This window comes from Varanus komodoensis, unplaced genomic scaffold, assembly GCF_004798865.1.
Source record: "Varanus komodoensis strain SLA01 unplaced genomic scaffold, ASM479886v1 scaffold2, whole genome shotgun sequence".
NCBI classification, from domain to species: Eukaryota; Metazoa; Chordata; class Lepidosauria; order Squamata; family Varanidae; genus Varanus; species Varanus komodoensis.
The window spans coordinates 56,649,244-56,664,830 of NW_025335568.1; the positions used below are offsets into that span (position 1 = coordinate 56,649,244).

Sequence of the window (15,587 nt, forward strand, 5' to 3'; positions counted from 1 at the left end):
CTTTTCAAGGATCTCAGGGCGGCTCACATGATTTTCCTCCTCTCAATCAACAATAACCCTGTGAGGTAGATTGGGCTGAAAGTCTGTGATGGACCCAGAGCTCTATGGATGAATGGGGACTAGAATACAGATCTCCTGAGTCTCAGTACCACATTCTTAACCACTACACCATACTGGCTCTCACACTGGAGGTCATCAAGTAAGCATGAGTGAGATGTGAACCTGACTAGTCTAGTCTAGTTTAGTCTAACAATGAGATTAGCTTGATTACTATATAATTGGGGGGGGGGGGTGTTGACTAGGGCACTGATTTCCTTATCTTTCATGTTCCTGGCTAGAGGAAACCAGGTTTTTCACCCTACCAGCACTCTTTCGTCCACAGATGGAAGCCAGGTCTCTTGAATGGCAATCAGAACAAAGTCGGACAGGAACTCAGTCAATACCATGAAGGCAGGTCTTCCAGCCAGCTATGTTCCAAGAAAGATTTTACTGGCAAAATTATGTGAAGATGTTTATGACAATTGGGTAGCCACTTTGGATTCTTAGCATGCCCTATTTGTGTGGAGAGGGAAAGACCTGATGGCAAACCACCCATCCATGTGTGTTGAAACCTGCCAAGTAAACCCATAACTATGACAATCCATTATTATACACAACAAACTACTGCATAACCATGACTTCCATGATGGATGAGGAAACTGGTCTTCCAGGTATTGCTGTACTACCATTGCTAGCATCTCCAACCATTTGCTACACTGGCAAGAGCTGACAAGAGTTGCATTTGGTGGGACATGACTTCTAGAAAGTGACTAGGTCATCATCACACAAAATAAAATCCACCTCCCTCCCTCCAGCCTCCTAACTTCAGCACCATTGCACCACAAGCTTCATTAAATATACAGGGTTTAATTCATTGTTATGCTAGTGGAAAACTGCTACCACAATGCAACTGTCTCCATCTCCAGCAGCTCTGAAAATCTGCTCTGGAAGGTTTCCCAGCCCTCCACAGCACAACGAAAGGATTCAACCTAATTTTTTGTCCATTATCCATGAAAAACAATGGCTTCTCAAGTGATAAACTATTAGTTATAACCACTGACTTACTACTTACGTCATTGCAATATTGTATGATTCTGGGTGGATGCAGGTTTGATCCAAAGGATTTGGATGCCGAACACTTGCTGCTGCTTTCGTCCTCTTTTTACCCTGTTTCTCAGTTGAGGCTGATTTATGGTCCCCAGCTGCAAGCTCGCCCTGTTGACTGATGTCCAGAATCATGAGAGAGAGAGAGAGAGAGAGAGAGAGAGAGAGAGAGAGAGAGAGAGAGAGAGAGAGCGCGCGCGCGCGCGCGCGCGCGCGAGCGCGCGCTCTAGTCAAAAAGATTGTTTCTGAAATGAACATCTCCCTTCTTTTCACACGGGATGCAGCTAAGACATGTTCCCCACACATTACAACTTTTGTAGTTGTTGCTAGTATAAACTTATGAATGAAAGTGAATTCTAGAATGGACAAACCTTTCAAAATGCTCTCTGCAATGGACCCACAAATGAACCTACAAATTATGTTATGTCCATAACTTCTACTGGGGTTGCTTCACTTGAAAGATTGCAGGATAAAATTATGCACAGACATCCTTTTAAGGATAGCCCAGTGACAGAACATGTTATTTATTTCATTTATTTTTATGTAAAATATTTGTGGGCAACCTTTCAGAGCAGGAGTTTCCTCAAGGGAGAGCTAAAACTCAACATAATAAAATGAATGTGGTTATAAAAGAAGTGAAAAACAGCAAATATTGTAAAGAATAGCAAAGCATGAAACAAAACCTGCAACACATAACTGTAAGTACAACCCAGTCCAATAAAACATAATTAGGGGAAGGCCAGAGTAAAGAAGAAGGTTTTCAGGGCTTTCCTAAAAGGCTGCCCTGATGTGGCCACAGGTTTTGCTCACATCCAAAACATCTTCAGGTCAGGACCACAACTTAATGTTGCAGCACGTGTTGAATGCAGAAGGTCTCAGGCTCAATGCAGGCAGAGCTAGGAAAAATCTTGCCTGAAACACTACTGAGTTGGATGGGCGAATGACCTGACTTGGTCTGAGGCAGCTTTCTGTGTTGGCAGGGTAGGACCACAGCTGAGTAGCAGAGCACACACTTTGCATATAGAAGGTCCTTTTCGGTTCCCAGCACCTCCAGGTACAGCTGAGAAAACCCCTTACTGGGAAGTGTGCAAAGCCACTGCTGGTCTCTTATAGACTATCCCGATCTCGATGGGCCAGTGCTACATAAAAAGAATTCAGATTGCAGACTGGGAGGTCCTTTGCTGGGCTCCTAAAGACCCATTCCTAGTCAGAGTGGCTATGCAAAGGGTCCCTGAGAGTATATAGCATTAGTGTTAACATTAATTTCATTTCAATATCACCTGGAGCTCAGTGAAACCACATGGTTCATAAATACAGTATAAGAAAATAGGATAAAATGCCATAAACTCTTATCAAAAAGACAAACATTTTAAACAAAACAATTAGGAACAGTTGAAAAATGTGCAACCAAGAATAGCTGTGCAAAAAAACTTCAGGCATGGGCCATCTCTTGAAGGTTTTGGATATCTCAGTATATTTTTGAAATCCTCAGTATAAAAGGCCATCAAAATCTGGTGCTGAAAAGACTGACAAGATTGGATTCAGGTTGGCCTCAGTGGGGAGGTCATTGCACAGATGGAGGGACCACAACAGAGACAGCCCTCTCTTGTTGCTTCCATCTGAGCTTCCCTTGAAGTTCCTCCCTGGAGGAAGGTCCTTGTTGTTGAAAGCAGTATTCAGGCAGATTGTGGTTGGGAGAGGTGGACCATCATGTATTATGGTTTTATACTGTGTAAGGCTTCATAGGTCAAAACATGGAGTTGGACTTGGAAGCATAAAGGCTGCCAATGCAAGTGGGCCAGAACTGCTCTTGAATGTTCAGACCAATGGGACTGAATTAATCTGGCTGTGGCATTCTGCAAACTGCAGCTTCTGAACTGTATTCAAGAGCAGCTCCACACAGCATGCATTGCAGTCATCTAAAGCAGATTCCCAGGGTGTAGATTACTGAAACCAGGCTGTCCCTGTCCAGAGAGGGGCAAAGCTTCATATATACCAGCTTCATATGCGTTCCTGCTAGTGCTGTGCCATTTTTTTTCTCCCACATTCACCGCAACTGTTCTTATTCAGTTTTACAGAAAAGAAATTACTTGGGAAAATAAATTCCTTAGTGAAGGAAATCCTGGAGAACGTCTCATGAGTTGGGTTTGCATTTCTTGTGCCTATGAGGAAGTCAAAGTGGGTCTCCATGTGTCATGTTTTTCATTATACAGTGACCTTTCCTGTTGGATGCAACCCGCACTGTGGAGGATGCAAAATAAGGCTGAGCTGATGCTATCTAAGGGATACTTGACATGGCAGTACAGCCCCCCCACTCCCCCCCAAATCCCCACTCAGGAATGAAAAAAGAATGAAACAGGCTGTGCTACGGCCCCAACAGATGGTGAGTCCTACATGTGTGAAACAGTGGAAGAACTTCTACTTGCCGTGGAAAAATTGTTTTTCCCAATTTCTCTGTACACAACGAGGAGGGATAATTTCGAGAAGTCATTTCAGCAAAGCCCTAGTTCTTGTACTTCTTCAGCCAGCACCACTTCCCATCTAAGTGGCCTTTGGTGGCAGTGCTTTCTTATGATGGCTGTAGTTGTGATCCACTCATTGCTTCTTTCCAGCTGCCCTTAAAAGCCAAACCTTTTCCATTCCGTTTTGTGAAAACTGAAAATGCTTAGTCTTGCCTCCTGATTTATGCATGGGAGCATGTTTTTCCATCGTTGCACAATTGCCTTTTATTATAAATTTATTTCTTACCATTGATTACACTTCTATCCTCCTCCCTGGGAGTTTCATAACACTAACTGAAAGCAAAAATTGCAATGAATACATCTTTACAATAATAAACTGCCCCAATGGTTCATTTCACTAAGGCTTACATTATAACCTTTAAAGGCAGTTCCATAAAAGGCAAAAATCAGTACGTACAACATAATATCAATTATCACTTATTGGTAATGCGGTAGCCAAGTACAACAAATAGACCTTTCCTATGCATGGTGACATGAATGAGCAATGAAAACGGCAAATGACTACCCAAGGGTACAAAATGCAGAAAATAGCAACCGGATTGCTTACAGGCCACTGCAGCCGATCCCTTCCATGCTCTACTCCCTCACCCTGGTGCAGTCCTCAAGGCTCTAACAGGGACAAGGGTAGTGGCATTTGGTCTCTTCCCTTATGTGCTGAATGATCCTACTGACTGCGGAGCTCGAATTGTTATTTTATTGTGCACAGCTCTGGACTGGGGGCTTTTAGACAAAAGCAGCACAGAAAACATTTCACTGGCTAACTGACTGAAACTTTGCCTCAACAAATGGGTGTCACCTCATATCCTTACTTAATTTTACTGCTTCAGACATAAGATACAAACCTGGCCTTGGACTGACAGATGCAATCGTATATATTAAAAACATATGCAGCAGCACAAGGGCCAGAGTTCACACCACTGATCTTGCAATGTGCTCTTTTTTCCTGCAGAGTCACTCTGCATACATAGATAAGTTCTCACAACAGAGACGGTGCCAACCAAGGCTGGCTGGTGGAGCAAACTTGTAGGTATTAATGTCTATTATGTGTGCTTTGGGGTTCGCCTTCGAAGTATCTTTATAATATCCAAGGTTGGGTCAGCCTCTGGAGGGAACCCTGTGCTCAGCTCCAGACTGAATTTATTTAAGTTGATATTACATTACTGCTCTACTTAAAAATTAACTGAACTGCCATTCGGGATTTCTTCCTTTGGATGTGATGAGAAAGTTTATTATGACACATTTTCCCAAATGGCCAGAGAGTATGTGCAGCTGCCAAGGTCAAAATAGCATCGTAAGGACATAGCAACATACTAAAGAACTCAGCTTTAGTCACTGCTAAGGCATGGGGCTACAACAGCTCACTGTGTACAGACAGGATGATGCAGAGGAGGGAGAAAAAGACTCTCCGTCGTCCCTGGTGGGTCCTTCTGCAAGGTGTTCCACATTCTTTATACCTTCAATGCACAGTTGAATTAATTTTTACTTCTGCATCACCTTTCTTCTAAGAAGCAATGGGTGATATTGATTGGTTGATTGACTGATTGATTGTCTTAGAGCCTTGCCTTTCATGACAAACATGCTTCTAAGCTGACTTGGAGGAAACATCAAGATGCATTTAAACAAGTAAGCAAGAACTCAGCCCGGCCCTTCTCCTTCAACATACAACAAGTTGTTGTGACTTGTCACAGGGTGCAGTCCAGCAGGTGCAAAGGTGGTATTTGCCTGCTTCTGTCTGCACTCATCACTTAAATTAGAGTAGACTAAGACTGAAGTTCAGTCGAAAACCTTCATGGTAGAGCTTGGATTTTGATCAGGGTGTCTCCAAGTCTAGACAAGAGCCTAACATTTTTGCAACCCATATTCAAAGCATATCGCCCTATACAGGCAAAGCCTTAGATAAGTCAGACTTCCTTAACTTCTTGTCCTCCAGAAATATTGGACTGCAGTCCCAGGCAGCATGGCCAATATTGGTTAGTTCATGTCCAACCCACCCAAAGGGTATCAAGTTGAAGAAGGATGTTCTAAGCTGTTGCCTACGTGGAGCTATTTCTTAAACTGCTCTCTTAAGTTGGAAGAGGAACAATTTTCCACTTCTGCTACTTAAAGAGGAAGGTGGGGAAGAAATAATCTTATAACACTTTTGTCCACAGCACACTTTTATATGTTACCTGCAAAATGTTCGGATGTATTCCTGGTTAATCCTGATAAAACCAGCGCATTGTTGAAAGGATTTGGGGCCCAGTCCTTTGACTTCCTTAAGCTGCTCCCGATTGATAAATGGACCATTCTTCTCTCGCCATTCAATTATATTTTTCGCCCTGTTGGCATTCAGTCCTGCAATGTGTCTAAAACCATAGAGAGATGTCTCCATATCAAATAAAGCCAATGAATTGCATCTGATAAAATTAAGCAATAATTAATTAAATTACTTTATATGGTATTTATTTATTTATTTATTTATTTATTTATTAAAAGCTTTTGTATGCCGTTCTATTATACAAGATCTCAGGATGGCTTACAATATTTAAAAGGACAATTAAAACAACATTTTCAAAACAATAAACCAAACAGAGCGACTAAACTTAAAAACTATTAGAGTTTAAAATACTGTTTAAATAAAAAGGTTTTGGCCTGGCACCGAAAAAAGTATAAACTTGGCGCCAGGCGTACCTCTCCGGGGAGAACATTCCAGAGTCTGGGTGCCACAGCAGAGAAGGCCCTACTCCAAATTGATGACCTTTTTACCTCTCTTAGAGAGGGTTCCCAGAGTAGGGCTTCTCCCATAGATCTTAAGGGCACATAAGGAAGGAGACGTTTCTTCAGGTATCCTGGTCCCAAGCTGGTTAGCACTTTCTAAATTTAAGGTAGGCAACTTCTGGCTTCCCAGATGCTTTGGCCTACATCTCCTATTACCCCTAACAGGCACAGTCAATGGTGAAGGATCTTGAGAGCTGCAGACCAAAACATCTAGAGGGACCCAAGTTTTCTGTTCCTGCTCTAAAGGATAAGGGGAACCCAATGACCCCAAAATGTAGTGTTAAACTGCTCCACTACACAGGTGAGGCCCCTCATGACTACTCCATTCACTTGATTAGCAGGGAATTATCTATATTCATGAACACTGAATGCAGAAAGCCCTGAATGCACAAAGCTCTATACAAATTCAAATAGCTCTCTGAAAGTTGTAAAATAAGTATGAAATCACACGTTGCAACTGAAAGGAGGGTACACCAAACCCTGCTTTTATTTTTTTAATCTCACTTTTATATCACCCAAGAATCAAAGCTCTAAAGTAAAAGCAAATTCAGGAAGAATCTGGGGTTCAGATTGTGGACTTGGGAAGTTTTGGATGGGTGACAATTCCAACCTACCAGGATTTCCAATGGCTATGTGGTTTCCTCCAAGTGCTGAACCACCAGGAATGGGTTTATTCCCATTGGCTCCCAAGTGAGTTCTATGGGTCAAACTACATACATGTTATGATAAACACATTTTAGAGTGCTTAAAGGGATGCTGTATTTTGAAGAAAACACACCTGTGGGGCTCTAAACTAGAATATGTACCTGTTCCAGACTGGAGCCCCACATGCATATTCAGTTGAAAATTCTTCATTGCATGGCTGATATTTGCTGGCAAACATGTGGTTTGAAGTAAACAAGTCCTTTTGGGTTAGTCTCACCTCACCTACTTAGGGGTGGGCCTGCATCAGCCAGATTGGAAATTCCTGGGCCCAGGAATTTGCACCAATACAGACTGAGTGAATTTTATTCATTCATTCATTTAAAACATTTATATCCCATCTTTATCTGACTTTTTCTGTATTGTGGTCCCATACCTACTTTCTCTGCCAAGTTTTATGACCAGTTTAAGCAAGCTTTTTTATATATATAAAAAAAATAAGCTGATTATAATGTGTTGCAAAGAAAAAGGGCTACAAACTGGGTACAGCCCTGTGTGTGTGTGTGTGTGTGTGTGTGTGTGCACGCATGCATATGTACATACATATGTGCATACATGCATGCAAAATCTGCTTCTCTCTACCAACAGTGTAATCAATGTAGAACTGGGGTGCGGAAACCATTTCAGTATGAGGACCTAATTCCATTCTGGGGAAGCTTTTGGGCTCCATTCCACTGGTGGGGACCAAGACAAAATGGGCAGAATCAAAATAGTCACATATTTTAGCTTAAACCGATACTGCTGGTAACTGAAGCTTAGTTACCAAGCACTGACAGCCTATAGAATGGGGAAAAACTACACAAAAACTTGGAAACCAAATGATCCATGGTAGGAGGAAAAAGGTGTGGACTTCTAAGCAACTTCACGGATTTGACAGACTGGAAACCCTGGAAGAGTGGATTTGGCTCCCACGTTTCCGGCTCTGCATGCTTGCTAAGGACAACGGACCAGTTCAGCCCCATTGTAGCATGTGGAACAAGAAACGTAGGAGAAAGAACCAGAACATTCTTTCCTGCTACTTCCTGACTAATGTGATGAAGCCTTGCCTAGCTGAAGTTAAAATACACTAACTTGGACCTTTTCTTTAAGCACTCATTTATAGATCACTTCCATAAGTGCAACAATGAACAAAGTGGAAAGTTAGGAACCTAGCTGATGGTCACAAGACATGTTTGGGAGCCATAACATATTTGAACAGATGAATCCCCATGATCAGGTCTATGTATGTCGCTCCTGAAACAGGAAGTCTCAAAAGCTCACCTCAATAATATTTCCGAGCAGATGTTAATATCAACTCCTACAAAGCTGACGCACTCCTCCACCACGCTGTCCAAGGTTGCTTTGAGCAGAGTTTGAGATACATCATGCTGTAGGTTGGGGGTGAGGGGGAGAGAAAGCAAAATCCAACCACTGAGTAATATTAGATTTCAGAAGCTACACAGAAATGAGAGTTCCAGAGAATGGCAAGTTCAACAAAAACATTTGCTGGTATAATAGTAAGAGCCCAAGAGAGGAACATCTGATGTACTGCCACCATTTTCACTGCAGAGCTAGCATAGCTCACTTGAATTTATTTTCAAGCTGTCCCTTTTTCCCCCAGCTTGCAAGAATGCCGGATAAGCGCCATATACATGACAGACAGCCTATTAAGTTCCCTCTCAAAACAGAAACTCATTACTGGGCAAGCACAGGTCTATTTTATACACTTCTCTCTGAAAAGGGAAATGGGGAGGGGGCATGGAATGATTGTTTATGCATGTTCCCTGCAATTATGTCATTGTGTCAAAATTATCCTCCTTAAAACAAATATTTAATATTTATCACAAAGGTTGTGAATAAATAATAGTCTGAATCCCAATCCAGCTAACAGTCAAGTGCGTGCTGAAGTAGCTGGGCAGAGAATCACATGCATGAACGGATGCTGAACAAATTATTCCTAGTTTGAATCAGCAGCTAGGGCAAGAGGTTTTGGAAAAAGGAATGGAGAACTGGATTCAGACCACCAGTTGGTGCAGATCCAGCTTCCTTAAAGGGATCTTGTACACTCAGTTCTGCATGTTGCAGTGTGTGCAAGTACTGAATTACTACTTCACACATCTATTAATTGAAGCAATTAATTCCTGTAATTATTAATTTCAAATCACTTTGCATTTAAACCCATAGAAGTGCCTCTTTGCAAGTGTGGGTTACAGCTTAAATTTTAATTTTTGAAAATCCCCCACTGTGAGAAGGAAAAGTCCATCTGTATTGTTTTCCTCTTTATTGCTTATGGAAGAAAAACAAGAGTGTTTTACACTGCCTTGACTGTTTATTTTTATTTAGTTGATATAGTGCTATGGAAATTATAATAAACAAACAAACTCAAGGAGACTTTCTTTTGTGTAAGCATGCATAGGATTATGCAGTAAATTACTATCCTGTACTCAGGATGAGAATGTGCAGGGCATGTTTCAACCCAGTGGCTACCACGAGTGAAAACAATTACTGACACTGGGACTGACAATGCCCTTGGCTACCGTTTAAGTGCTGATTGTGCCTTTTCCAATTTTTAGTGTTTATATGTTTTTAGCTTTTAAAAGTTATTTGTGCTGTTCAAAAACTGATGTGTTCTCAATCTACTGGAACGCTCTTTTTCGAAAGAGAGTACACACATTTAAAACAAGAATAAAGTGAACGTTCCTGCACAAGCCTATGAGAGCCAAGAAGCCTGAAGGCTTTGTAAATGCAGGAGTTAATTCAATCACCATGTTGGCTTAGCTCAGGGGCTCTTATAAGTTACTCATATAAATCTGGGTTGATCTGCAGAGGTTTTGTGATGCATCTGTTCGGGACATCATGCTGGCTTCAAGCCAAAATCCCAGACTGTTTCACCCAATACTTTGCTTTAACTTCTAAGTCACTGAGCCCTTTTAAAGTTATTTTAACAAAACATGACATGCTACCAGCATCAGGCTCCATTGACTCATATTTGTAATTGATTAAATTGTGGTGAATATCAGATTAGATCCCTAAGTCATCTTCCAACAAGCTCCTATCCCTTTATCACATCTAAGCACACAGTGACCATGACGAACAGCAAAATGATGAGTTGCATATGATAAGTCAGGAAAACCTAAAGCCCACCATAATACCAAATGCTGTGGGCATTTCCAGCGGAGCTGAAGTCATAAATGCACCATATTCCCCACCTGTGTATTCAGATGGAGAATCTGATGTCACACACATGGAAGATGAAGCTCAGACACTAAAAAACTGTCCAAAAATTGCTGGACTGCAAGGGTGTGTCCCTCTAATGAGAGTTCCATTGCTTATATTTGCAACAAGGTGGCTAGAGTATCAGATGTAGACAAGCAAAGACTGAGATTCCTTGTTTCTTTATTAAATATGTGTCATTGGTGGACACTATCAGAAGCCCCTGGACTCATAGGTACCCAGGAAAGATGCTGGAAGAGGTGGTGGGGAGGTCAGAGAAATCTACAACAGATTTAAATGAGCTCAGATTTCTATGTCCCATACTAGACCATCTTTTCCCATGTAGCATGAGCTGATTTTTTTTAACTTGTTGTAAAATGGAACAGTCCCCCCAAAAACAGTAAAGCATGAACATATTTTCAAAATGCTAATTTGTACAAAGTTTACTTTCATCAATGAGTGGACAATGAAATCAAAGGCACCTGTAAAAACACAAAATGCAGATGAAACAAATTTAATTAAGTTTGTATATCCCCAGACTCAGGATAAACTGTATCTTGACCTCTTCTGTCTCCTCTCGTCCCCATGTCCCATGATGATCCTTTCCCCAGCTTTCCATGTTGATCTTCCATCCCTGAAGAGACCACTAGAACAGCACTCTCTCTCTCTCTCTCTGTGCCAAGCTACAGTGGATAGAGAGGCAAACTGGATCCTCAACTCCTCTTTCTGAGGTCCAAGTGTTGTCTTTGACTCATGTAGGTTTAGATCCAAATAAATAAATATTTTTAAAAGATAGTCCTACAAGGCTGGCTGGGGAATGCTGGGAGCTGTATGATTTTTCTCTGCCTAAACCTCTTGTTTAAACATCTCAATTGTGCTCTTATATTCCATGTTTCATATTATGAAGTATTGCTAAAAATCTAATACTTATATACTACTTAGTATATTAACATCTCTAAGCAGTTCTCAGGTAATTGTGATCACCAAGCTCAATTTACTTTTAAGCCATGTGGCTCAGGCTAAGGGCAACAGGGATACCATCCTGAGTCCTTCATAGGAAGGGCAATGCTGACTTTCAGACACACTTCTCCCAACTGCTACACTGTTAGCCAGAAGGAAAGTCTACTTTCTCCTTCTCTTCACCTGAGCTTTGAATACTTTAAAAAAAATCAGACAGCTATTTATATGTGATTGCTTCAATTTTTATGCTGGATTTTATACTGCTTCTAATTTTTCATTTACACAATTAGATCCACCTTTTTAATAATACATGTGCATATGTTTCTTATTTATACCTATGGAATGCGCTCCCCAGAGAGGTCCGCCTGGCACTGTCCTTATTTGTTTTTCAGCGCCAGGCCAAGACCTTTTTATTGAAATGCTATTTTAATTGTTAATGGTTTATTTGACCAGGCTGGATCCACTATTCTATTTTATTTTATCTTTTGTATTTATGTATGAATGTTTTTGTATTTTATATGCAATTTTAATGATTGTAAGCCTCCCCGAGGCTCATGCGACGGGTCGGCATATAAGTTGTTTAAACAAATACATAAATAAAATATTAACTTACTACTGACTACATCCAGAGCTACCAATCTGCTCTGCTGTTTGCCACTTCGCACCTCTCTTTCTCTCTCTCTAAACATAGTGCAGACACCTAGTGCTACAAGTCACTTTGTAAAAACTGCATCCTAGAAAATGGGGGATGAATATGGAACCACAAAATCATCATCAACTCTCTCTATAATCTCCATGGGAGTCAGAAATATAGCTGACAGTGGTGACTGTAACTTCAGGTTTGGCAGACTACCCAGCCAGCAAGATGGCAAAGCCATTTCTGTTTCCTCCACTGGCTGGAAGGCAGGAAAACCACATTGCATTGGTTGCCCTCACTTTCCTCCTGAGCTGGTGGGGTGGGGGGAGTGGTCCTGACAGTCACCTGGGCACAGCAGAAGGCACCAGGTGAAGCTGTTAATCCATTTGGAACAGAAGAGGAAGCAATTGCCAGAACATAATTAGCCACGAGAAGACTTGCAGGGAGATATGATAGCACTCTACAGGTACTTGAAAGGCTGTCGCAAAGAGGAAGGACAGGATCTCTTCTCGTTCATCTCAGAGTGTAGGACAAAGAATAAAGGGCTCCAGTTACAGGAACCCAGGTTCTGGCCACATAACAAGAAAAAAAATCTGACTGTTAGAGCCGTATGAAAATGGAACCAATGATGTAGGGAGGTTGTGGACTCTCCCACATGAGAAATCTTCAGGAAGCAACTGGACAGCCATTGGAGAGGAACAACTTAACTAGGAGTCCTGCACCAAGCAGAGGCTTGGACCCAATGGCCCTCTGGCCCCTTCCAGCTCCAATATTCTATTATTCTATATTTCTAGGATATTATGACCTCTGACGGCCACCCAGAGTTCCCAGGGCACAGATGACACCTGCTTAAGTAGCTGCAACTTCCCTGCCACTGCTGACAGGAAGCGCACACACCATGAGCAAAAGGAGACCAGGCTTGGTGTGATCATGGTCATGCAAAATGTAGGCATGTGGCTTGAGAGCCATTTTCTGGTGGAAAGAAAGACTACCAAATACAAAAATAAATGAAGAGAATAGACCAGTGTTGACTTAAAAAATAATGCTTGTTGCCTACCAAGCCTAGTTTATATTTGCACAGCTGAAAACATATATAAGCTAATATTTAGTTCATACCATGAATTAAATGTTCGGAGATTGAAGGGTTTCCTTAATTGGCTCACAACTTAGGGAATATAAACTTGACCTAAATTTGATGAGGAATGGTTCTCATTTCCATTCCATTCCCTACCCCTGCAGATACAGCTGCCAAATGCCACATGAACAACCCCTCAGTAAACAATTTTAAAGCATAGAATTCAAACTGTCCCAGTTTGAACCATCCCGGATGTTCTGTAGGGGACAGAATAGAAAAGTTTAACAAATAAATAAACTAACAAACAAACTTGGAAGTAACAAAACAGTTGTTAGATGGAAACTGTGCAAAACAGTTAATTAGATGGAAGGTGAAGGTGCTTGAAGGTTCCAAGTAGACCTAGAGAGAATCAATAATCTCCTCAGAAACAGGGGTAGCCTTCCCCAACCCTGGACCCTCTGGACTGCAATTCCTTGCGCTCCCAGCCTTGCCCAACCTGTTACCCTCCAGATATTTTTGACCATAGCTTCCAGCAGCTCTGTCAATTGGTGATGACGGCTGATCCAAACAATTAAAGGACACATTGAGGAGAAGAGCTGGGAAGAAAGACAATCAGATCTAGTCCCTATGGCACAATCCTATGTATGGTCCAGCAAAAAAAAAAAAAAAAAAAGCCACAATTTGCATCTTGTCTCATACTGCAATGTTGGGAATTATAGGACTTTTTGCTGACAAATCATGCATAGGATTACATCCTAAAAACAAGTAGAAGTTCAAGAATAAGGACAGGAAAAGGTAGCCAGTGAAAAGGACTACACAGAGAAGTGATTGTAATAGGTTTTCATGAGCAACTACATAACTTTTGAGACATTAACATTTTAAACAGTGCTGAGGGCCAGAGTTTCTCTAGTGAGGGATTTAACCTGGTGCTTTACTGAACCATTTTCTTCCATTTTCACGGCAAGAGGGGGGAAAAACATCCTTTACTTAGGGCCTTTTAATGGGTTTTGCATTTTTCTCCTTTTCTGTATGTTTTACTAACCAATCACATAGCATAGCTACACTATAGATCTGTGGCAATACAGAAGGCTATTGTTTGAGTTTAAAATTTAATACCAGATTTTCCTCACTGTGAAAACCCCTGCAAAAACAGCTAGGAAATATGGGAGACACCCTGAAGGGCAACAAACACAGGCCCTGGTGAAAAGGACCTCCAAACTTCTGTGAGCGAGAGTGCACCATACGTGTCTCATGCAGAGAAGCCGGCAAATTATTTGTTGTTACATGTCATCTATGTGTATCCAGTTTATGGCAACTCTATGAATGAAAAGTCACTAAAATGCCCTGGCTGTGACAGCTCTGCCCAGCTTTTGGAAACTCAAGGCTGTGGCTCCCTTTATGGAATTAATCCATCTCATACTAGGTCCTCGCATTATGGTTTTCTCCAGTAAATCATTTCATTTCATGATGTGTCTGAAGTACAACAGTCTCAGTTTCATCATTTTGCCTGCAGGGCAAATTCTGGAGCGATTTGATCTAGGATTCACTTGTTTGCCTTTCTGTCAGTCCAGGTACCATGTTCTTCCAGCACCATGATTCAGATGCATCAATGTCCTTCACTGTCCACCTTTCATTCCCATACATAGTGATCAGAAATGCAATAGAGTGGATGATCTTGACCTTGGTCTCGGCTCAGATCTCCTTACACTGGATGACCTTTTCTAGTTCCTTCCTTCCTTTCTAGTTCCACATCTAAGTCTTCTTCTAACTTCTTGGCTGCATTTGAACTGATGACTGAGCCAAAGTATGCAAAATCTTTCACAATTTCAATTTCTTCATTATTGGCATGAATCACAGTGTGTAGCTGAGGTTTGCTTTCTGTTTTACTCTAGTTTAATTGCAGAAACTTACTGCATGCTCGGGAAGTGAAGAACTAAACTGCACTCTTTCTCAGAATGTTTCTACACATTCCTGGAGGGGGGGTGGGTAAAAATAGACATAGAGAAGGCTCTATCTCCAATGGATACCCCCCCACAAAACGCCCCTGTGGGAGCATTTTGTAGGGTATGGAATTTTGGAAGGAAAAGTTGTACTCCTCCCTCCCAGATCATGCTGGTCTCAATCCAAATTGGAGCTGCACACAGATACACTAGAGTAAATAAACTGATCAGGGACATACAACAGTTAACATAAAATGTAGTTTGGTCATGAGGGTGGCAGCTGGACCAGGTCAGCTGGAGGAAAGAGATGTGTGGAGGAAATGCAGGCTGACCTGGGGCCTGTAGCCAAGGCCATACAGCCAACCCAAGCATGAGTGCTACCCTTGGCAAGTGGCAAAGAAGGCCAGTCAGTGATCAAAGTGGGCCCTGGCTGGTAGCAGTGGATGGATGGTTCTTGAGGTGAGGTGGCAGAAGGGCAGCAGCAGCCCTCAATTTACTTTAAATTCTTGGGAATCTTTTTAACAGACTATTTATTTATTTATTTATTTATTTATTTATTTATTTATTTATTTATTTATTTGATTAATATGCTGCCCCACTAACTATAGGCTCTCTGGGTGGCTTACATCATATTAAAATCCATAAAATTATACAAAGAC

The 15,587-nt window shown here is 41.5% G+C and overlaps 1 protein-coding gene across 2 annotated transcripts in view; it reads right to left on the minus strand.

Moving 5' to 3' along the window:
* SRBD1 (S1 RNA binding domain 1) overlaps positions 1-15,587 on the minus strand; it is a 206,560-nt gene that overhangs the window by 28,128 nt on the left and 162,845 nt on the right. For both annotated transcript variants that reach the window (XM_044428623.1, XM_044428622.1), the window contains exons 17-19: positions 8,385-8,491; positions 5,834-6,010; positions 1,112-1,261 (exon numbers count right to left, since the gene is read on the minus strand). In XM_044428623.1, coding sequence (XP_044284558.1) covers positions 1,112-1,261; positions 5,834-6,010; positions 8,385-8,491 — 434 coding nt within the window. The remainder of the gene's footprint in view (positions 1-1,111; positions 1,262-5,833; positions 6,011-8,384; positions 8,492-15,587) is intronic.